Raw genomic sequence first — 23,874 nt, forward strand, 5'->3', positions numbered from 1 at the left:
CACCCATGGCACCTTGATGATATGATTCTTTTAGAGGCTATTTTTTTTAGCAAAGCCTTATAAGCAAGTCCATTGAAGCTCTATGCGCCTAAATCAAGTTAACCAAGCAAAGTTTCTATACCTCACGTCAGAGGACAATCTCGGCAATTCTGGCTTCAAGCTTGTATTAGTGGATATATGTTGGTACATGATTTAGTCCTAACTGAGCAACGAGTTTCATATACCAGATTAGGTATCTTACCCCTATTTCATACTATGACTATTCCTAGTCTTGGTGTGATTTTTCAAACAACTTAAAGGACTTGGAAACTGCCGTTGATCTTGTAGATCCAAGCCATCCTCACACATTAACTTTGTATGGATCGACATTCCTTGGTTAAATTAATATATTTGGGACTGATGGGATTCGTAGCATAGAAAACAAAATTTTTCCTACCGCAAGAACGAAACACAAGCCAAGATCTAATCTAGAAGATGGTAGCAACGAGGGGATCACGAGACTAACCCTTGAAGATTTCCAAAGCTTAACGAGATTAGATCTCGTGGTGGATGTAGTCGATCACTTGCCGCTTGCAAAAGCGCGTAGAAGATCTTGACGGTGCCACAATCGGGCAGCACCTCCGTACTCGGTCACACGTACGGTGTTGATGAAGACGACGTCCTCCTCCCCGTTCCAGCGGGCAGCGGAAGTAGTAGATCCTCCTCGGAATCCCGGCAGCACGACGGCGTGGTGACGGTGGTGGTGGAGAACTCCGGCAGGGCTTCGCCTATGCGCTGCGGGAGTATTATGTGGAGGAGGAGAGGCTAGGGTTTGGGGAGAGGGGAGGGGCACTTGGGCGCCGGCCCTTGGATGCCCTAGGTGGTGCGGCCAAGCCATGGGCAGCCCCCTCCCTCTCCTCCTCATTATATAGGTGGAACCCCAAGGGTTTGCCCAAAATCTTCGAATAAGACCCCAACAGAAAAACTGCCTTATGGACGAAACCTAGAGGGACAGGGACTCTCCCCTTCCCCCTTTTCTTGGCCGGCCAAAGAGGTGGAGTCCACCATGGACTCCACACTCCCACTTGGTTGGCTGGTTAGGGTTTGTGGAGTCCCTCCGGGACTCCTCCTTCTATGGTGATTTATTCCGGATAATTCTAGAAACCACCTTCCATAAATACACCGGATCATTTTCCAAACTTGGAAAGTGACTTCCTATATATGAATCTTATTCTTCGGACCATTCCGGAACTCCTCGTGATGTCCTGGATCCCATCCGAGACTCCGAACAAAACTTCGAACTCCATTCCATATTCCATATCTACTCAAACGACATCAAACCTTAAGTGTGTCACCCTACGGTTTGCGAACTATGCAGACATGGTTGAGACTTCTCTCCAACCAATAACCAATAGCGGGATCTGGAGATCCATAATGGCTCCCACATATTCAACGATAACTTAGTGATCGATTGAACCATTTACATACGATACCGATTCCCTTTGTCACGCGATATTTTACTTGTCCGAGGTTTGATCATCGGTATCTCTATACCTTGTTCAACCTCGTCTCCTGACAAGTACTCTTTACTCGTACCGTGGTATGTGGTCTCTTATGAACCATTCATATGCTTGCAAGCTAATTAGACGATATTCCACCGAGAGGGCCCAGAGTATATCTATCCGTCATCGGGATGGACAAATCCCACTGTTGATCCATATGCCTCAACTCATACTTTCCGAATACCTAATCCCACCTTTATAACCACCCATTTACGCAGTGGCGTTTGATGTAATCAAAGTACCCTTCCGGCATAAGTGATTTATATGATCTCATGGTCGAAAGGACTAGGTAACTATGTATCGAAAGCTTATAGCAAATGAACTTAATGACGTGATCTTATGCTACGCTTAATTGGGTGTGTCCATTACATCATTCATCAATGATATAACCTTGTTATTAATAACATCCAATGTTCATGATCATGAAACGATGATCATCTATTAATCAACAAGCTAGTTATACAAGAGGCTTACTAGGGACTCCTTGTTGTTCACATAACACACATGTATCAATGTTTCGGTTAATACAATTATAGCATGGTATGTAAACATTTATCATAAACATAAAGATATATAATAACCATTTTATTATTGCCTCTTGGGCATATCTCCAACAGTCTCCCACTTGCACTAGAGTCAATAATCTAGTTTACATTTGTAAAGATATAACACCTTGGCCTTCTGGTGTTTATCATGTTTTGCTCACGGGAGAGGTTTTTAGTCAACGGATCTGACATACTCAGAAACGTATGTATTTTGCAATTCATTTGCGTCTCAACGCATTACTCATTTTCCAAATGAGTCGGCATTAATCATATATGTTTAGTCTTCTGGTGGAACCTTAATTCCGCGGTCTGAAATATGTCACTAATATTGTCACATACAATATAGCTTCAAAGTTCTGACACTATCGGAACTACACCAAGTTCTCAAAGAACTTCTTGACTTTAAACATTCTCAGTCATTGTCAAAACAATGACATACTCTGCCTTCGTTTGTAGAATCCGTCACAATATTTAGAACTTATCTAAATCCAGCATAGACATCTTCTAGCTCATTGTGCTACCTTTTAAACAACACTTAGCCTAATTGAGATTGAAATTTTATTTTTATATGTGACCAAACTAATATCGGTGCAACACTTTACAGCGATTTGTTTGTCATTACCCATACAAAACTATATATATATCCTTGGTTCTTCTAAAGAACTTAGGGACATTCTTACTGTTGTCCAATGATTATCACATGAATCATTCTGGTATATGCTCCTAACTCTTTAGAGCACAGGACATCTGATTGTGTACATTTTATTCGTGATCTAAAATCACTCATGTGTTTTTACTCATTGAGTGTCAGATACACTCAAGTCTTGTTAAACCTTCATATGAAAAGAACATCTTCTTAATTTATTATATTGAACTACTTCAATATTCATTTTATGTACTTTTAACTTAAACTTATTATGTGTTTCAATCTATCTTCATAGATCTTGACACTAAATATGTTTCAGTTCATATCCTTTCATTGAAGTTAATTCTCAATGATTTTTTTTAATCAATTTACACAATTACATTATTTATAATCAACGATATGTCATCTACATAAAGTATTACAAATATGTCTCAGCGCTCCCACTTAATTTCTTGCAAATGCAAGCCTCTTCATCGTCTCTGATGAAATCATAACTCTTTGATCATTTCATCCGGTGAAGATTCCAACTCCGTGATACTCACTTCATCCAATTGAAGTTTGTATACCTATCTAGTATTCAATGGATCAGCAAAACTCTTGGTTGTATCTTGTATACACTTTTAATACATACTTCTGTTAAGTAATGTATTTTGCCATCCTACTATCATATCTCATAAAAGAAATATGTAGCGATTACAAGAACAATCCGTATAGACTATAAGCATCGCTACGGAAGATCTAATCTTATCGTAGTCAACTCTTTGAACTTTGTCGTAAACAACTTTTCGACAAGTCGAGCTTCTTCAAGGATATTCCTATCCAAGTCCATCAATTTTATAGATCTATTTACTTTCAAAAAGTGTTCATCTATCTTGGATTCCATGGCGCTTAGCCATTTTAACGGAGTCAGGGCCCATCATAACTTCTTTGTATGTAATTGGTTTATCATTGTTCAAAATCAATCCTTTGTTCACAAATCATTTATTTGATCACAAAGTAAACCATACCTACAAGGTTCAATAGGTGCTTCGATCTCCATGACTATAACACTTTGTAGACATGGGAGCTATAATCATCGTGGCCGCTTCCAGAACCATTTCTGATGTTGCGCTACTCTGATCATCATGCTCAGGTTCATAAACCTTATCAAGTTCCATTGTCCTCCCACTCAAAATATTTCGCTAGAAACAATTTCTTGTAAATAAGTAAGAAACATTGACAAACACTTTTGTCTTTGTCTCCATAGTGGAAGGAATTCCCAATTTGTTCTCTGGGATAACCAACAAAGACATTCATCCGATTTTGGTTGTAAACTTATTTACTTATGCTATGCATACCAAAATTTAAGAAAGGACTATTAGGTTCTATACCCATGCCATAACTCGTATGGTGTCATTTCAACGGATTATGATGATGCTCTATTTAGTGTAAAAGCGGTAGTCTCTAAAGCATAATCCACAAAAATATAATGGCGTCATTTTATATTATCTCATCATTAATCCAACAAAGTTTGGATACGTCTCTCGGATACTCCATCATCACTATGATATTCCAAGAAACGTGAGTTGTAGAACAATTTCATAACTCTCTTAGATGTTCGCTAAAATTCGTAATTCAAATATTTCCACCATGATCCAATCATAGATATTTGACTTTTCTATTACGATGATTTCTACTTCATGCTGAAATTTATTTGAATCCATTCAAATGTTTCAAACTTCTTCCTTATCGAATAAATATATCCACATATATATACTCAATTCATTGTTGGAAGTTTTCATGAAGTAGAAGAATCTCCCGCACACAACTATGCCCAGTGAACCACATACATCATTATGTATGTTTCCACTAAGTTAGTTGCCCGTTCAACTCTTGGCCTATGAACGGTATTTCAGTCATTATCTTTTAGAAGAGATTTGCAAGCGCCAAATGATTCAAAAATCAAATGACTCCAAAAATCCATCTGCATGGAGTTTCTTCATGCGTTCCTTTCTAACATGACCTAAATGGCGGTTCCACAAATAAGTGAAATTCAAATCATTTGCCTTATGTCATTTTAGCGTCAGTGTTATGTATGTGTGTTTCACCAGTAAGATTTATAATAACTTATCCATCGTACATGGAGTAATGTCATAATTTGAACAACTCATTGTTTTCATTTGACCAGAGCAAAATAACAATTATTAAGTTCTTTATTATAAATTCTAAGGGCTAGGTAGAATGCCAACGACAAACATAATAACACTTTATTATGTTCCAGACGTGCATTATTACCATATTCCTTATCAGTCACTTAGGCCATCGTATTCTTGTATTGCGTTGTACTGTATGACATCTCATACCAACCAATCTGGTACAAATACCAAAGAATTTCATTATGTGACCAAACAAGGAATATATCCATAACATGTATATCATTTATATACACCTGAGCTAGACTTTCTAGTCTTTTCTTTCTTTCTGCCAAAATATCTTTTGTAGTTTCTCTTTTAGCTTTCCTCATTCTCAGAAAACACTTCTCCTTCAATAACTTCTAGGTCCATTGGTCAAATACCAATAACCTTGAAGTTCTTACTTTGAAGTTGATCATCATATGACAAGTGTTCCAGATTTCACTATTAGTAACTTTGTAATATGATGAATAATTTCACTCATAATTTTATCCATCATATCATGACGACTTTCCGAGACCATGTCTGTACATGCTAGGCTCGTAAAGTTTAACCTCAGTATTCGCATGTGCAAATCTCGCTTGCACCCGTTGTATGCACACGTAGAATCTATCACACCCGATCATCACGTGATGCTTCGAAACGACGAGTCTTAGCAACGGTGCATACTAAGGACGATCACTTCATGGATATGCGAATATCGTTAGTGCCCAACTAGTTGGAGGATTGGGACGCCTGGCGTCTTCAACCTTCGTACATTCTCATAAAACTTTATGAGTTTATGTAGTCTCACTAGATTATATTCTATCATCTTGCAATAAGGTCTTAGATATCACATATATCTCATACCTTGCTTATTTCTGAAAATGAAATTTCCAGCTCCTTACTTTTCAAACGGATTTGAACTTCAAGTTTCATGGAGACAAGATGATTCTAGGTACTAATTGAAACCATTGTTCTTTGAATCAGTAATGTGAGGTTTACTAAAAGTTCGCAATAGGACTTAATCATTTCTTGATTCTTTAACAATACGGTACCAGTCCGTAAAGTTTCTTGTCAGACTTAACAGTATTTCTATCTCAATTACAAGACTAGCGCATGGTAGGAAACGGATGCCAATACTACAAAATTAATTCAAAATACTACTTAGACTATGTTCATGATAATTAGTTCATGTTTTAATCTAATTACTAATGAACTCCCACTTAATACAACATCCCTCATAGTTGTTAAGTGGTACACGATCCACATCCACTACACCAAAACCGATCATCACGTGAGATGATGTAGCTTCAATGGTGAACATCAACATGTTGATCATATCATCCATATGACTCGTGTTCAACCTTTCGGTTTCCGTTGTCCCGAGGCCATGTCTGTACATGCTAGGCTCGTCAAGCAAACCCAAGTATTCCGCGTGTGCAAACATGGCTTACACCCGTTGTATGTGAACGTAGAGTCTATCACATCCGATCATCACGAGATGCTTCGAAACGACGAACTGTAGCAACGGTGCATACGAGAGGAGAACACTTTATTATCTTGATATTAATGTGAGGGATCATCTTATAATGCTACCGTCGTGATCTAAGCAAAATAAGATGCATAAAGGATTAACATCACATGCAATTCATATGTGATATGATATGGCCCTTTAGTCTTTGCGCCTTTGATCTTCATCTCCAAAGCACGGACATGATCTCCATCATCAACGGGCATGATCTCCATCATCGTCGGCGTAGCGTCAAGGTCCATGGCGCCGTCTTCATGATTGTTCTCCATGTAGCAACTATTACAACTTCTTTGAAATACTACTCAACATGAAATTTAAAGACAACCATAAGGCTCCTGCCGGTTGCCACAATACAATAATGATCATCTCATACATATTCATCATCACATTATGGCCATATCACATCACCAAACCCTGCAAAAACAAGTTAGACGTCTCTAATTTGGTTTGCATATTTTACGTGGTTTAGGGTTTTCGAGTGAGATCCGATCTACCTACGAATATGAACCACAACGGTGATACTAGTGTTGTCAATAGAAAGAGTAAATTGAATCTTCACTATGGTGAGAGAGACAGACACCCGCAAAGCCACTTATGCAATACAAGTTGCATGTCGAACGTGGAGCAAGTCTCATGAACGCGGTCATGTAAAGTTAGCCCGGGCCGCTTCATCCCACCATGCCGCAAGATGCAAAGTACACGAACTAAAGACAACAAAGCATCAACGCCCACAAAACAATTGTGTTCTACTCGTGCAACCAATCTATGCATAGACACGGCTCTGATACCACTGATGGGATTCGTAGCATAGAAAACAAAATTTTTCCTACCGCAAGAACGAAACACAAGCCAAGATCTAATCTAGAAGATGGTAGCAACGAGGGGATCACGAGACTAACCCTTGAAGATTTCCAAAGCTTAACGAGATTAGATCTCGTGGTGGATGTAGTCGATCACTTGCCGCTTGCAAAAGCGCGTAGAAGATCTTGACGGTGCCACAATCGGGCAGCACCTCCGTACTCGGTCACACGTCCGGTGTTGATGAAGACGACGTCCTCCTCCCCGTTCCAGCGGGCAGCGGAAGTAGTAGATCCTCCTCGGAATCCCGGCAGCACGACGGCGTGGTGACGGTGGTGGTGGAGAACTCCGGCAGGGCTTCGCCTATGCGCTGCGGGAGTATTATGTGGAGGAGGAGAGGCTAGGGTTTGGGGAGAGGGGAGGGGCACTTGGGCGCAGGCCCTTGGATGCCCTAGGTGGTGCGGCCAAGCCATGGGCAGCCCCCTCCCTCTCCTCCTCATTATATAGGTGGAACCCCAAGGGTTTGCCCAAAATCTTCGAATAAGACCCCAACAGAAAAACTGCCTTATGGACGAAACCTAGAGGGACAGGGACTCTCCCCTTCCCCCTTTTCTTGGCCGGCCAAAGAGGTGGAGTCCACCATGGACTCCACACTCCCACTTGGTTGGCTGGTTAGGGTTTGTGGAGTCCCTCCGGGACTCCTCCTTCTATGGTGATTTATTCCGGATAATTCTAGAAACCACCTTCCATAAATACACCGGATCATTTTCCAAACTTGGAAAGTGACTTCCTATATATGAATCTTATTCTTCGGACCATTCCGGAACTCCTCGTGATGTCTTGGATCCCATCCGAGACTCCGAACAAAACTTCGAACTCCATTCCATATTCCATATCTACTCAAACGACATCAAACCTTAAGTGTGTCACCCTACGGTTCGCGAACTATGCAGACATGGTTGAGAATTCTCTCTGACCAATAACCAATAGCGGGATCTGGAGATCCATAATGGCTCCCACATATTCAACGATAACTTAGTGATCGATTGAACCATTTACATACGATACCGATTCCCTTTGTCACGCGATATTTTACTTGTCCGAGGTTTGATCATCGGTATCTCTATACCTTGTTCAACCTCGTCTCCTGACAAGTACTCTTTACTCGTACCGTGGTATGTGGTCTCTTATGAACCATTCATATGCTTGCAAGCTAATTAGACGACATTCCACCGAGAGGGCCCAGAGTATATCTATCCGTCATCGGGATGGACAAATCCCACTGTTGATCCATATGCCTCAACTCATACTTTCCGAATACCTAATCCCACCTTTATAACCACCCATTTACGCAGTGGCGTTTGATGTAATCAAAGTACCCTTCCGGCATAAGTGATTTATATGATCTCATGGTCGAAAGGACTAGGTAACTATGTATCGAAAGCTTATAGCAAATGAACTTAATGACGTGATCTTATGCTACGCTTAATTGGGTGTGTCCATTACATCATTCATCAATGACATAACCTTGTTATTAATAACATCCAATGTTCATGATCATGAAACGATGATCATCTATTAATCAACAAGCTAGTTATACAAGAGGCTTACTAGGGACTCCTTGTTGTTCACATAACACACATGTATCAATGTTTCGGTTAATACAATTATAGCATGGTATGTAAACATTTATCATAAACATAAAGATATATAATAACCATTTTATTATTGCCTCTTGGGCATATCTCCAACAGGGACTACATACATGTATACACTTTTTTTACGATGACATATTTATATATTGAGTAAACTATTAGTACTGAAAATAAAAGGGGGAATCACAAGGGTCGGCTTAACTACTCAAAGGGCTGACCCTTCCATCTCCCACCTACTGGTGAGCTAGTTCTCATATGTCTTAGGATTTCCCTTCATCTCAATGCATGATATTTTCTCGAACTGTTGAACAATCCGCTACTTCTCATATCACACAATGTATTCTTCTAATTTCCACATATGTGATAACATCATCTGAACTGAAACAATATGAAAATAATAATACACAGACGTCATGCAAAATTGCACGCATAAACGAAATGTCACCTAGAACACATGTCCTTATATATTGGACGCATTTCTTAAAACAACTTTAACATAAATTTATGTAAAATTAGTAATCTACTAATTAAGTACAGAAAATAGCATTTTCTTGTAGAATTTGTTCTACTTAAAATATAAAATCCACAAACATTCCATGCACAATGGAACTTCTGGTTACACCTTATGAATTCACTAAAATTTAGCAATTGGAGATAGCCTATAATGTATCCATAAAAGGCCACTAAAATAGTAAATTTTTCAGTCGCCCATGTCTGCAACTAAAATAAGTTTGGCACGGGCCCGACGTAAGAAAGTGCGGTCCAGGTATCCGGAGCATATGCGCTCGAGCACTAAAACGCCCTCCCTTCCATATATAAATAATATAAAACGAAAATCATTTGAATAATTATCTACTAAATCAAAGATAGTTATTTGACAAATGCAATATGCACTTCACAAAAAACATCAACAAAGTCAGGTCAACAAAGATCAACACAGTTGAGAAATATATACTTTCTGACCTTCTAATCAACAAAAATTCATGGGAGATACTCCCTCCGGTTCCATACACGATGTCGTTTGGACATCAATATAGTCTCCAAAACTTTTAACACTTGTTTCTTCCGCAGTGTATTTATAAAGCCCAAAAAACATATATACATATGATTTCCAGTATATAATCTAAATATTTTAATGGTATTTCTACACAATGTTCTCAAAGGATGAAATTCTCTATGTCCAAAACAACCACATTTTTAAAACTCGGGGGGAGTTTGTTTTTCCATTGAATAGCCGAGGTAAAAAGAAGTGAGCCCAGCTCACTTAGTTAAGGAAGTGGCTGTACAACTCAGACACCCAGGTTCAAGTCCCTAGGGACGCGAATTTGAGTTCTTATTATTTAAAAACAAATCACTATAGGGGCTTCCCCTACCGTATTCCTTTCAAAAAAATATCCAAGGTAAAATAATCTTCTATTATATACTAGCTAAAAGCAAAATACGAATCTACTATATACTAAAAGCAAAATACGAATGTAAAATAAAGCAACCACGTTTATACACATATGTCAAAAATATATATTATGTTGATTCTAAATTTAAAGACTGAGAAGCAACCACGTTTATCCACATATGCCAAAAATATATACTATGTTGATTCTAAATTTAAAGACTGAGATTAAAAGATAAGTTGTGTAACGTGCAACAAATTAAAACATGTATTTATGTGTACTTGACACATAAGTATAAAAAGAAAATTTATTGCATATTTAAATTATTTTATCCATAGGTCGTATCGTGGGTCCAATTATAACGACCTAGAATAGATCTATTAGAATCGTACAAACCAAATTCATGTAGACCAAAATGAAACGAGCGGCCGGCCAGTCCGGGATATGAAGCATGCAGCAAAGGAAGGAGTTTAAAAATCTCATCTGAGAAAAAAAAAGCTCCACGGACACGTGCTACACTTCAGATCTTTAGCGGCTAGAGTTTGTCGTGGAAGAAGGCTCGCTCACTGTACATCAATGAAAAAAATGTTTGGTGATTAAGATAATACGGTACTTGCGATTGTCTGAGATTTATCAAAATTTGGATGTATGTAGACACTAAATAGCATCTAGATATATTCAATTTTTAACAAATCTCAGACAACCTTCGTGGGCCTAGAGGGACTATCAGCAATGCCGATTTTGTTGGATCTGGCCATACAAGGCATCCCATGTACGCTACTGTCCGTGAAATGAGGGTTTGCATCGATCGAACCGTTCGTCTACAGAATCAGATGGCCTATTTCTTTTAGTTTTTAACACATCCTATGTTGGGTGTGGAGGCAAACCTCGACTGGTGAATCTACTTACCTCACATAATAAACATGAGGCAGACATTCACACATATATGTATGACATATCAATTAGTTGGAAAATATACTAAGCGTTGTGAAAATTGATGCAACTTTCGAGTGTGTGAGCTAGAGAAAAAAAGCATAACCGTTTAAAAGTCATATCACCTAGAGAAGAAAGCATAACCGTTCAACCGTCATAGTCAGGATAGCTGCTTTGGTCAGATTTGGTCTATATAAGCATGTATCTACACCCATTTCGTTGTGTATGTTCGAAAAAAAGTTGCGCCAACTTATTGGAAAGAGATGGAGTAAAACCAAATGGCACACTGATGCCAATAAGCTATGTGTGTAAACATACCAATGAACCACAAGAAGTAGGAACCAAGATGGTTCAATGCGCGCAATAGTAAATATTAAGTACAATAACTCATTTGGCATGTTAAAAATATGATTAAATTTTCTAACTTATTTTATGAATATAAACTTTTTACATCATCTTACATATATAACCACACAATACTGGTAAACAGAAAAATACGAACGAATACGATCAACTTAGACATATAACTTTACTAGATATATAACTAAGAATGACACTTTATAGAACAATAAGAACTATACGACCAATAATGAGGCGAGTATTGGCTGAAAATATAAAATATATTTGCACCCACAAGCCATATTTTCTACATATAATAAAAAAATGTAGAAATTGATGAAAATATAAACATCGAATGTGGCGAAGTGAAAGACATGAGGCTATAGATTATTACAAAACTTTTTTAGCTATAATCAAGGTCTTTGCCAAAACCTTGATACACCTGGTGGAAAGATTTGCATAGAGTTCAGTAATGTTGTAACGAGGTGCTTCAATTGGCTACACATTCATTTGTCTTGATCAGTAATTATAAATAATAATAATATGGCTACCAACTGCAACTTTGCTGAGGCGAATAAGATATCAGTTATCTAGGGACAACAAACTTAGTGAGAAATGAGATCAAATAGTTTAAGCATGTGCAACACCACAAATAACTTCCAACTGAAATTTCAAAATGTACTTAATATTTGGGAACTTAGCGTCAATAAAATAATATGTACAAAGATGCACACATCTCAAGACTGATATGCCCTAGAATTAAACAAAACTAATAACACACAACAAATCTAGCCACAGAAATGTGTGGGTCACTCAGCCTTATGATGAAGTTATTTCAGTTTGTGCTACTTTTAAATGTTTGAGCTTTACATGCGCGAATGGTAGACACTTGAAAAATGCTCATAGTTATTATTATTTTATTATTTCTTAGCAACACGATTATATACCATATTTTCATTATTTTTTTAAAATAAGGCAAATTTCCCGGCACCTGCATCGATTTATGTGCAAACCCACTTTTGTTGCAAGTATCGAAGGTTCAAATATAAAAAAGTTCCAACCAATGGCACGTAGGTCCCATTACATAGAAAAAAAATTCAAGAACACCCTTATGCATTGCTAATTTTGTTTCTAAAACGTCAACCAAACTATTGAAATAGTTATTATTTTTACTATTTAGAAACTTAATTAGTGCAATAACTTTAGATGCGCGCTTTTTGATGGGTCAAATGAGAAAATGATGCATATGAGCACAAAAGTTATATATGAGTGAGTTTGATATCGATGGGATGGACATTAGGCAAATATTACATTATTATGGATATTTTTTAGAAACATAACTATGTATAAAATGTTCAAAGTGAAACATTGAGAAATACATCCATGTATATGACATGGTGTATTTTGAACGAAGAAGATTTGTGAGATAAATATTATTATATATCGCAGTAAATAAAATACCAAAATGCTCAAAAACGATGCACTCGCATTTGCGAGGGCAACTGTGCTAGTTTATATGGAAACAATAAACTTTCAGATTTTAATCAATAGTATTATTTAATTCATCTGAACTTTAGCATACAATGAATGATTTATATTTTATACATACATGTGGGGTATACTTGTTGCTGGCAGGAGTAAGTGCGGATGAGTAGTTATTTAATTAACATATAATGGTAAATGAAAATGAGTAATTTGTATAATAATTATATAAACACTCTTGTATCATATATTATTCTATATTTAAGTATCCACATGTGTCGCGCAGGATATTGGTTGGTCATTACAATGGGAATGTCTCTATTTGGAACCATCATAACCAGGTGTGTAATGTCATCCCTTTATCATCCCCATCACAGTGTGGAACGAAAAAGATATGCCATAACTTGTACCATTCTTTGGAAAATAATTCAAAAATATGGAATGTTACTAATGGTCTATGACCAAAAAATGGCAAGGGAAGTTGAGTGTCTCCGTATTCCTACCTCGGGCATGAAACCAAATTGGTTTTTAGTGATATTCATGTTTGTCCCCAAGCGATACTCGAAAACTCTCTCTCAAAGCATCATAGTATGGATCATAACCTTAATTCCTTCGTAAATGGTATATATTTGAACTTCTCCTTTGTTTTTGAAGATAGGTACTACTATTCATTTAATCCACTCTTCGAGCATCTTGTTTGACCAAAACATCTTGTTGAATAGCTTAGTTAGCTATACTATAGCCACCTCTCCAAGACATATCCACATCGCAATGGATAGACCGTTGGGGCAAGTGACTTTCCTTATTTTATATTTTTCGGGACTTTCCTTCTTCTACTTTTTTATTAGGGCCACCTTAACATGAAGATATAGGATCATTTGCGCGAACAACATGATAGTGTCATCCAAGGAGTCGTCTAGCTCGGATATAGTCCTCCCATTCACATCAATGAATAACCCATCAAATTAATCTCTCCATCTTTTCTTAATATCTTCATCCTTTACTAGAAATCATAGATAACTGACATAAAATATAATTTATTTTTAAAGCATAGAATACGAGCCACCTAGATACTCCAGGGTGCAAGACACAAGCGGACAGTGGCTGCCACTTAAGGAGAGGACGGTTGGGCTAGACTGGGCCAAACTGAGCCAGTGGACCAATTATTATTGATAAATTAATATCTTAATGAACTTGATGGCTCAAAATTCCATACTAATACTATTTTTTTAGTTTTGAAAGATCTTCACACGGCCTAGTATGGTCCCCTGCCAGTGGAGGGGGTAATTACTAGAGACAGCAACTACCCAATAGTTTCCAAACCAAATCAATATTGAAATATCAGTCTATAAATGTTGCACCAACAATTCTTTCCATAATGTCCCCAGTAACATGTAAGACAAAGAACAAAAATAGCATGACAACTCAATGTATAATGTTGATTAGGGAAGAGCTCCACAGAGAAAGAGCCATCACAGAACAAATAAAACCACAAAAATTGAGAAGTAGGCTCCTAAGATAATGAACTTAAGTAAAACTGTGTTTCTAACCTTAGGTAATTTACATGTAGCATGTTGAAGGAATTCATTATCCTTCCATTGGAACTTCGCGCTCCAAATTGGACCTAAAATATTCTATAATTTTATCTAAAAGTATTCTATCTGTACCGAAGTGTCTTTCCTTTTAAATTATCCTAAAAGGTGTTGCTTGACGTTTACTTGATTGCTTCAATAAATTCATCAATCACTTCTTTGCCTCCGGTCAAATGATTGGTTCATCCACTATCAAACACACATTTTGAATCACCTGAGGCATCGCCCTACATAATCAAGTCCTTTGTTTAGGAACCCATTTAGTAAAGGGTTCCATGATATTAGCAAGAAGAACTTTTGGTACCCAAATTTAGTACCAACAATAAGTATAACCATTGCAGAGACCAACATATTTAGCATACATATCCCCTTGCGTGCCCTTACATATCACATAGGATGGGTTATTATTCCCCGCAAACTTGCGAATACAGTTTCCCCTTGTGGCTCACCCATTCACAATCAGGCTTCTTGATATTGCCATCCACCTAGTGCCCTTCTTGCAGAAAGTTTAACTTTTTGGGTGGAATAGCACCATTCCTTTCATTTATTGGGTTCTACCCAATTCCTTGCTTGTGAGCTCTCACCTTTGATGAGAAAGGACATCATCAAGAGTCTTGTCCTTACTAGAAGGTGTGAGACACTCTTTCTCAAGTTGTGCTTTCAACTTCTTATTCTCTTCAATGAGAAGTGCTTGATCAATGGTAGAGTTAGAAGTACATGCAATGTTATCAATAATTATGGATATTTCAATGTACCAATAGCCTCTTCATAAGTGTATTGAAGTAGGTCATGGTTCTCTCTAAGTTTCATGAGCTCACCCTTAACAAGCTTGTTAGCAATGTCTAGGTGGTCCAGGTCCTTAGTGAAGCAAGAATGAGCAACTTTAAGTTCTTTTTTTGACGCATCAAGGTCTTGAGACATTAAAGAGCGCTATCAAGAGTATCCAAGTCTTTAACCTTATCAAGTTCAAAGGTTTCAATTTGTTGCTGAAGAAGAAATGTAGTGTTGTTCTCATATTTTAGTTCTTTCTTAACGAGATTTAATCTCCGCTTTTCATTAATTTTCAATATGAGATGTCAATTCCTCAATGGTCTTGTCACGTGAAGCAACGGTATCAAGTAAGAAATAGAACTTAGCAAGAACATCGCAATGAAGAGAACACTTTAATTTAAACAATCTGATGATTATATATTATTCTTCAACAGCAGCATTATCATCCAAGATGCTACAGAGAGAGGGAGGATACATCACCTTAGATCCTCTTCCATGTGGAAATTATCAGATTTCTTGGGAATGGAAGAGAGGACGAGGTCGTCCTCCATTGCTCCTCTTGCCATGAGACAAGTGTCGGACTTCTTGGGAATGACATAGTTGTCGAAGTAGTCCTTTCTGTATCCGTAGGTGAAGAGTGACCCAGGTTCGGCAAGAGCCAAACTGGCCACAACTACCATCTTCTATTCATCATCACTATCTTCGTTGGAAGTACACTCCGAACCAACTAGGTTTTTGCCTTCTCTTCTTCTTCTTCTTCTTCTTCTTCTTCTTCTTCTTCTTCTTCTTCTTCTTCTTCTTCTTCTTCTTCTTCTTCTTCTTGTATCTTTCATTGATCGGGTTTGGCTTCAACGTTGGCTTGGCACCCCTTTCATACTTTGGCTTGTCTTCTCTCTTGTCATAAGGACAGTTGTCTGCAAAGTTGTTTGCTTCATGACAATTGTAACAAGTACTCTCCTTCTCACTAGGGTAGCTCAAACCTTTCTTCCCAAAGTTAGTGTTCCACTTCTTGGCGAAGAAAGCAACATCCACATGGATATCACTTGTTGATGTCATCTCATCTTCTTCTTCAATATCTTCATGATCTTCCTTGGCTTGTACAACCTTGGCCTTCAAATCAATGGTATGGGTGGAATCAGAATACGTTCAACTCTTCGACCCTGTTCCTTCCTTGGCCATATTCTCCGTAGCAACAAATATGAGACAAGATTATCCTGAGAGAATTTGCTTTTAGCATAAAGAAGAGTCAAGTTGAGGGCCAATTGCTTGTCATCGAAAGCAATTAATGAGAAAATCTTGGACTTGATGGTCTCATCATTTACATCAAAGCCATCTTGATACTCGCTGCAACCAATTCCCTTAATCTTCACAGATATGGCATCAAGCATAGAGTGGGCATCCGAAAGGCTTTCACCATCCTTGATCATGAACAAGTTCATCTCGGAATTGGCCGCCTCATACTTGGACTTTTGGATGAGGGGCGTTCCATCTTGGAGAATGGTTATTCTATCACAAAGCTCATTGGCGGACTCAAGATCACTAACTTGGTTATGAAGAGCTCAGTGTAGTGCACTTCAAATATTCTCGCGTGTGGTGGCGTTGAGTTGACGATCATAGTACACACGTGGAGTTAAATCATTCTGATTGTTGACCTTGAATCCACGCACCACCACGTCCCAAAGCTACTTGCTATAACTGCGAAGATGAGACTCCATAGAAGTTTTCCAAAAGGAATGTGAGTTTCATCAAAAGGAAATTGACTATAATACTTTGGTGGTTTTGTGGCATCACTCGTTTCAGCGACATTGAAAATGCCTACTTCACCCAGGACAAACTATTTCGCTTGGGAGCTAGCCGATGGTTCAACAAGTGGAGTCTTAATTATCCCCAACATCCTTTATATACTTCTTGATTTTGCTAAGCCATTCATTGAGATCAGAATCGGCCTTAGCCTTTTAAAGGGCTTAATTGACCATAATTTCCCTAATCTCTTTGATTGTATATTGCTTAGTATCATCCTCATCATCGGTGAAAACCATCTCACTCTTTATGCGGTAAATCCCTTAAAGAGAGTCCTTAATTTGATACAAATTGAAAGGATAGATATGGTAAACTAGAGGGGTGTGAATAGATTCTAGAAATTTTCTTTAAATTCTTTTGCGATTTTAGGCTTTGTGTAAGTGTGCCTAATGGAAACTAGGTAGCACAATCTACATGATGATACAATGTACTTAAAACACGAATGCTATCACAAACGTAAAAAAAACAAGTAAATAGATGTATTCACGTGTTCGCTTCCTTGGGAGGAATGTACATCAGGTTGGAGAGGTGTCGGATCCCACGAAGGATTTCCCAACGCCACAAAGGCTCACCATCTTCTCCGGAGCCTATCATACGAAGGAATAGCTCGCTCACTCGTGATATACTTTAAGGTGGTCTCCAAAACCTCACAAACTTCTTCTTAGAGCAAATCCAAAATACGGATGTTTCCCACAAACCCAAGAGTAACAATCTTGCTCAATGGACTCTAGTGGGAATGTTGTTTGTCTTGGTGGGGTCATAGATCGGGACCTCCTCTTGCTTTCTACGAGAGGAATTTGGATTTGGTTGTGTCGTTGCCTACTCGACAATACCCCGGAGGAGGGATCCTCATGGAGGGGGAAGAAGTGAGAGCCATAGGGCGGAGATCCATTGAGACGGTGGTACGCGGTTTACCCAGCTTCGGAACACGCTGCTCGGAGGCAGGGTCTACTGCTGCTTGTCTGGAATTATCTAGGCGCTTTCGCGTTGTTACAATGAGCCTCTAGGGCTCCCGGGATCTGGCTTATAAAGGCGCAATGATCTAGGGTTTACACGGAGCTTGCCTAACTACGGAATATTACATTGCCGTGCACGTCAAGGATCTGCCTATACCTAACTTGCCATACTGGATCCGGCTACATTCATGGGCCTTGTCGGATCCGACTCCTAGCGCAAGTTGTCCTGGATCCGGCTCCTTATTCCTGGGCTGGACATCTTCCATCTTGATCAACGGCAACTAGGCCGCCCGGTGGGCCGTATGCCACCACCACCATCTATGGGCCACCCAGGGCTTGCCGGATCTAGGCATTGTCGATGGTACACCTATGAAGTATACCCATAATAGTAGCCCCAAGATTTCTCCGAGGTTCTCCATATCTTTCGTCTTGCTCATGCCTCTGAAACCTCCGGCTAGCTTCCCGGAAGTCTTGGAAGTCCATGAGTTCTGCCGCTTTTTTCATGTTATCCTTTGGAGTTGCCAGAGGTCTGTGGTGAGCTGCACTTTCAAAGTTGATGTTGCGACGGGAGTAGCATCTCTCTGCCTCATCTGCATTGCTTCCTCATGGGTTTCCTTGACGGTGGCTTTCCATTCCGCCGCAAGATTTCTGGCTTTCTCATATTCTTCCTATGTCTTCTGCTCATTTTCTACAGCTTGCTCGTACAACTTGTCGGTTTTCACCTTGTCCTGTAGGATTGACGTTGTGACCTTGACCAAGTTCTGAGCTTCCGCCAGGAGTTCTTTTCGCCGATCTTCTCAAAGGCTTCCGGATCCACAGCCACCAATGTGGTGATCGGAGTGGTCAGGATTTCTTTTTGCTGGACGTGCTCTTTGTCTTGGCCTGCTATGTCCATGAGCATCTCGGCTGCCGTCCCTTCTTGGAACTTCAGGCTCCAGCCATGAGGTTGCTCCGGCGTCCGACGGGCACGAATCCGTGACGGGGCATCCGGCTGGGTTGGATCTAGGATTGCTGCTTGAGGCGGGGTCTTCTCTGAATTGTTGTCCTCGTCCTCATCTAGGCTAGCCAAGGTCGCGAAGACCTTCTTTGGCGGAGATGATTCACCATCAGCTTTCTCTGCGTCCTCCAGCTCCTTGCAGTACCTCTCGTACTCTTCCGAAGCCATGGCGAAGAGTCTTCTGAGAACGGGCTGAGGCTATCGAGTATCGAGTCATCATTGTTTCCGGCACCTTCAGGGTGCTCAGATCCAAGATTATCTCCTGCACCGTCTAGCTGCATTGGTCCAGCACCTTCCTGAGGAGGGGTGGATCCAGATGTGTGCGCGAGGAAGAGCACGAAGTGGCACCTCTGCTTCTCTAACACCTGGAAAAACACAGGTGGATCTGCGTTGGTCTTCCTCCACTAACTCTTGCTCAGGGGCGGATTGGGTGGGCGTTGAAAATTCCAGATCTAAGGCGCAATCTTCCGAGGAAAGTTCCTGCGTCTCAGATCGGATCTTTGCGGCTACATCCTGCTCAGCGGCGGTCGCGGCTGCAGTACTTACCAGTGCATTTTCGTCGGAGTCAACGGTCTAGCCGATGAAGATGTGTATCCCGCCGATCGGGATGATGGAGAGCTTGACGGGGTCTGTCCTAGCCGGAATCCAGCACTCGTCCGGAGGTAAGATTGGAAATTTGCTGGTGTACAAGACGCGCCCCACGGCGATTGTGTCACCGATGCCTCCGAAGGTAGAACCCTCCCGGTTCCGGCCTCCAGACGTCTTTGGCCCCACGGTGGGCACCAACTGTCGTTGCCTACTCGACAATACCCAGAGGAGGGATCCTCACGGAGGGGGGGAAGAAGTGGGGGCCATAGGGAAGAGAGCCATTGGGATGGTGGTACACGGTTTAGCCATCTTCGGAACGCGCTGCTCGGAATTATCTGGGCGCTTTCACGTTGTTACAATGAGTTTTAGTTGTGCCTCTAGGATTCCCGGGATCTGTCTTATAAAGGCGCCAGGATCTAGGGTTTACATGGAGAGTCCTAGCCGGAATACAAACTTTCCTAACTACGGAATATTACATTGCCGTGCACGTCAAGGATCCGCTTATACCTAACTCGTCGTACTAGATCTGGCTACCTTCATGGGCCTTGCCGGATCTGACTCCTGGCGCAGGTCGGCCTGAATCCAGCTCCTTATTCCTAGGATGGATATCTTCCATCTTGATCAACATCAAGTGGCCCGCTCGGTGGGTCGTATGCCACCAGCACCATCTGTGGGCCACCCGGGTTTGCCGGATCTAGGCACTGTCGATGATACACCTATGAAGTATACCCACAACAGGTTGGGTAGAATGGGAGATCATTAAGAAATGATGTTTCAACAATGGTGAGAGAGAGAGAGAGTTCAAGGATATGTTATAAATGGTTGACCTAACCCTCTCAAGATGGAAGAAGGGGTACTTATAGTCCAAGAAGACAACTAGCCATTTGGGAAAGTTCCTGTGACCCAACCCAGTGGTAAAATCGGTGGCGCCAATCCTCCCGCTCGCGGACTTGATCCAACGAGAAAACCAGCATGCTAGATTATGCACTTCTTCGGCTAACGTGGGTATAGCCTATCAGGAACCCACCGTTAGTCAACCTGGTTCGGCCGAACTAGGGGCCCATATGATTGTTTGCTAGGGACCACGAAGCCCAAGAGATGTTGGATGCTATGAAGCATGACAAGCCGATGTTCCTGGCATGTGGAATATGCCCAAGATTAGGAAACCGTAGGGTTCACCTATAGCTTGTAACCGACCCGGTCGTGGTACCTAAGACCTAGCCTCCCATATAAAGTCTAGGAGGGTCGCCGGGGAGGCTAACTTCAAGTCACGCATAATCTGCCCTAGGCAATATCCAATCTATACCACTAGAGCCATTACGGCAACATTGTAACCTTCATCGATATTAAAGATCAGACAAGCAAGAAGAAGGGTATTACCCTTCGGGGGCATGAACATGGGTAAAACTCGCCTTCTATGTTGCTCGTTAGCGATGAATCTACCAGCGCGCCTCTTTCCCTATACCCAAGCCCATCATCAATGGACATTGACATTGATACCGCATATCATCGGCATCCTGGGATGGCTCAAAACCGGCGCACTGGCTTCCTAGGCGGTTTAACAAAAATAAATGTTAAGGGTAAAATACCAAAGAATTCAGGCGAGTGTCGAACCAATCCAGCATGGAAACCAACACCTCTAGTATCTACGCCAGTTTCGCCGAAACCATATCAAAAAGCATTTTCTCCAAAAACTGAACTCACCCAAAAAGTGTGAGATGTATTTGGTGGTAGGATGTGTGTATGGCTTTGACAACATCCCCGAGAAGCTCATCGAGATCACCCCTATTAATAGCGTGGTGTTTCCTATTGATTCAAATATAAAACACGTGAAAAAAAGCCAAAACACCGACAATTCTCTTGTATAGCAAATGGGGGTCTCTCACCACCTTCCAACAACACTTGCGGACCAAAACCTGCTTAGACACTCATAGGTAACAATAGTCCATACTTTAGCTTCGGAGTCATTATTAACCAAAATAAAGGTTAAGGGTAAAATACCCTTACACTCGTGCTTCTTTTTTCCCCGATCTTTGGACCGACCTTGAGGAGATCGCGACACCGGGTGCCAAGAATCATCGGGGCCGATGGTCCCATCCACGGGCTTCTAGCCGCCCCCTCCGCTGACGATCTCAACAAGCAGAAGAACCACCGTGTTGCCAACAACAATAGCCCATCACGATGGGGGAAGACGCGGTGAAGGAAGAAGCAGTGGAGGGCTCCATTGTCTTTTCCTATTTTTCTGGTGTCTTATGCAAATTTGCATGGCCAAATTGTATTTGTCTTTTCTTTTGAACAGTTCCATGTAAATGACATGTGAAGATGATGTCGGAGAGGGCACGCGTGTCCGCTGTGAGGATGTCGTGCGGGAGTGACTGCCTTTTTTCCAAATATTTGCTAGTTTTTTTTTTGAGTAACCCCACCCCTTTTATTAACTCACACTACAGTTCATACAAACACCATCTGGTGGAGAAATAAACCAGGAATACCTACCCACCTCTAGATAAATAGAGCTTCTAGCCAAGTTATGGGCATCCACATTTGCATTTTTGCCTTCATACACGAACTGAACTTCTCTGAAGTTAGCAGCCCTGACCACAATCTCCTGGATGACGTGACCATAAGCACCAAATTAAACATGACTCAGACATGCTTCGGATCACATTGCTGCAGTCACTAGCTAGCCGAAAGTTCTGTACTACTAGATCAGTAGCCACCGTCATTCCCTCCCTGCACGCCAATGCTTCCTAAATATCTGGATTAGATAAACCTCCCAAAACAACTGATGACGCACCTAGGAAGGCACCATCTTCTCCTCGCACCACTGCTGCAATCGCCGATTTTGCTGATTTTTTGGATGTTGCAGCATCCACATTTATCTTTACTAGACCATATGGAGGAGGGATCCACTTTGGCCCTAGTACAGATTTTGCTTTCACTGCCACTTCCTTGGCTGCAGTTTTAGACAGCTTCAAATCCGCTAAGAACCTGTTCACAAAACTGTGAGTCCACAAAGGGCTCTGAAATAAACCCTCATGTAAAGCTTTACGCCGAGCGTGCCATATCGCCCAGAGGGTGACGATCGCTCGGGTAAGATCATCGTGCGACAGCGCCTAAAATAATGTCGCCAACCAAGCCTTCGCATGCAGCTCTCTTGCGTTGGTGATCACATATGCGAGCCCCTCCGGCGCCAAAGGCCACACGCACCTGGCCATGTTACACTCCACGAGTGAATGTTTCCATGAGTCTGGCTCTTCACAAATTGCACAATCCCTTTGTGTCGCCATGTGATGCAGCACATCGGCAGTTGTGAGAGATTGTCTTGCTAACCTCCAAAGGAAAACGTGGATCTTTGCGAGCACCTTGGCCTGCCATAGTGTAGACAATTTTTTTGCCGCGGCATTGACGTTCGATGAGCCTTCACGTTCGTCGAGCCATGCAGTTCACCCCTCGCGCGTGTGTACAAGCATCCGATATGCTGAGCGAACGGAAAACACACCCGTCCTCTCATACACTACGGGAAAACCGCACGTTGCCGTGCGACAAATGGCACGGCAAAGGGCCCTATTTGCCCGGCAAAGTCTTTGCCATACGAAGTCGCACGGCAACGACCGCCCGGCAAAGACTCCGACGGCAACGGCAACATTGCCGTGCGCGTCGCCACTTTGCACGGCAAAGACCTTTGCCGTGCGCGCGCTGTGCTGCCATGCGCCAAAAACGCTGCCGTGCGATAGCTCTTTGCCGTGCGGCCGTTGTGTCTGCCGTGCGGCACGTCTTTGCCGTGCGGCACGTCTTTGCCGTGCGCGCAGGACGTTGCCGTGCGGCTTCCCTCTGCCGTGCCTTTCGCTTTGCCATGCGCCCTCAGCCCAATGCGCACGGCAAAGGAACCTCCAGGCACGCCCCAGGAGCTCCCAGGAGCACAGGCTGCCGCCACGTGGCTCCTTTGCCGTGTGTGTGCACACGGCAAAGTGACCAAATGTCCTTTGCCGTGTGCATACACACGACAAAGACCCCATGTTTTTTCAGCTTTTTTCTGGTTTTGCTTATTCCCTGCACATAATTCAATATATATGATATATATCCTCAACAACAATACATGTATCAGTGCAACAACATATAACAAATACATATAGTTCATAGAAGTGCATAGAGTGCA

At 41.2% G+C, this 23,874-nt stretch overlaps 1 protein-coding gene across 1 annotated transcript in view; it reads left to right on the top strand.

Annotated features, from left to right (window-relative positions):
• LOC127326373 (cysteine-rich receptor-like protein kinase 44) overlaps nt 1-23,874 on the top strand; it is a 73,513-nt gene that overhangs the window by 7,041 nt on the left and 42,598 nt on the right. The window contains exon 10 of the mRNA XM_071820545.1: nt 13,301-13,355. Within this exon, the coding sequence (XP_071676646.1) occupies nt 13,301-13,355 (55 nt within the window). The remainder of the gene's footprint in view (nt 1-13,300; nt 13,356-23,874) is intronic.

The sequence above is a fragment of the Lolium perenne genome, chromosome 5 (assembly GCF_019359855.2).
Source record: "Lolium perenne isolate Kyuss_39 chromosome 5, Kyuss_2.0, whole genome shotgun sequence".
In the NCBI taxonomy this organism is placed as follows: Eukaryota; Viridiplantae; Streptophyta; class Magnoliopsida; order Poales; family Poaceae; genus Lolium; species Lolium perenne.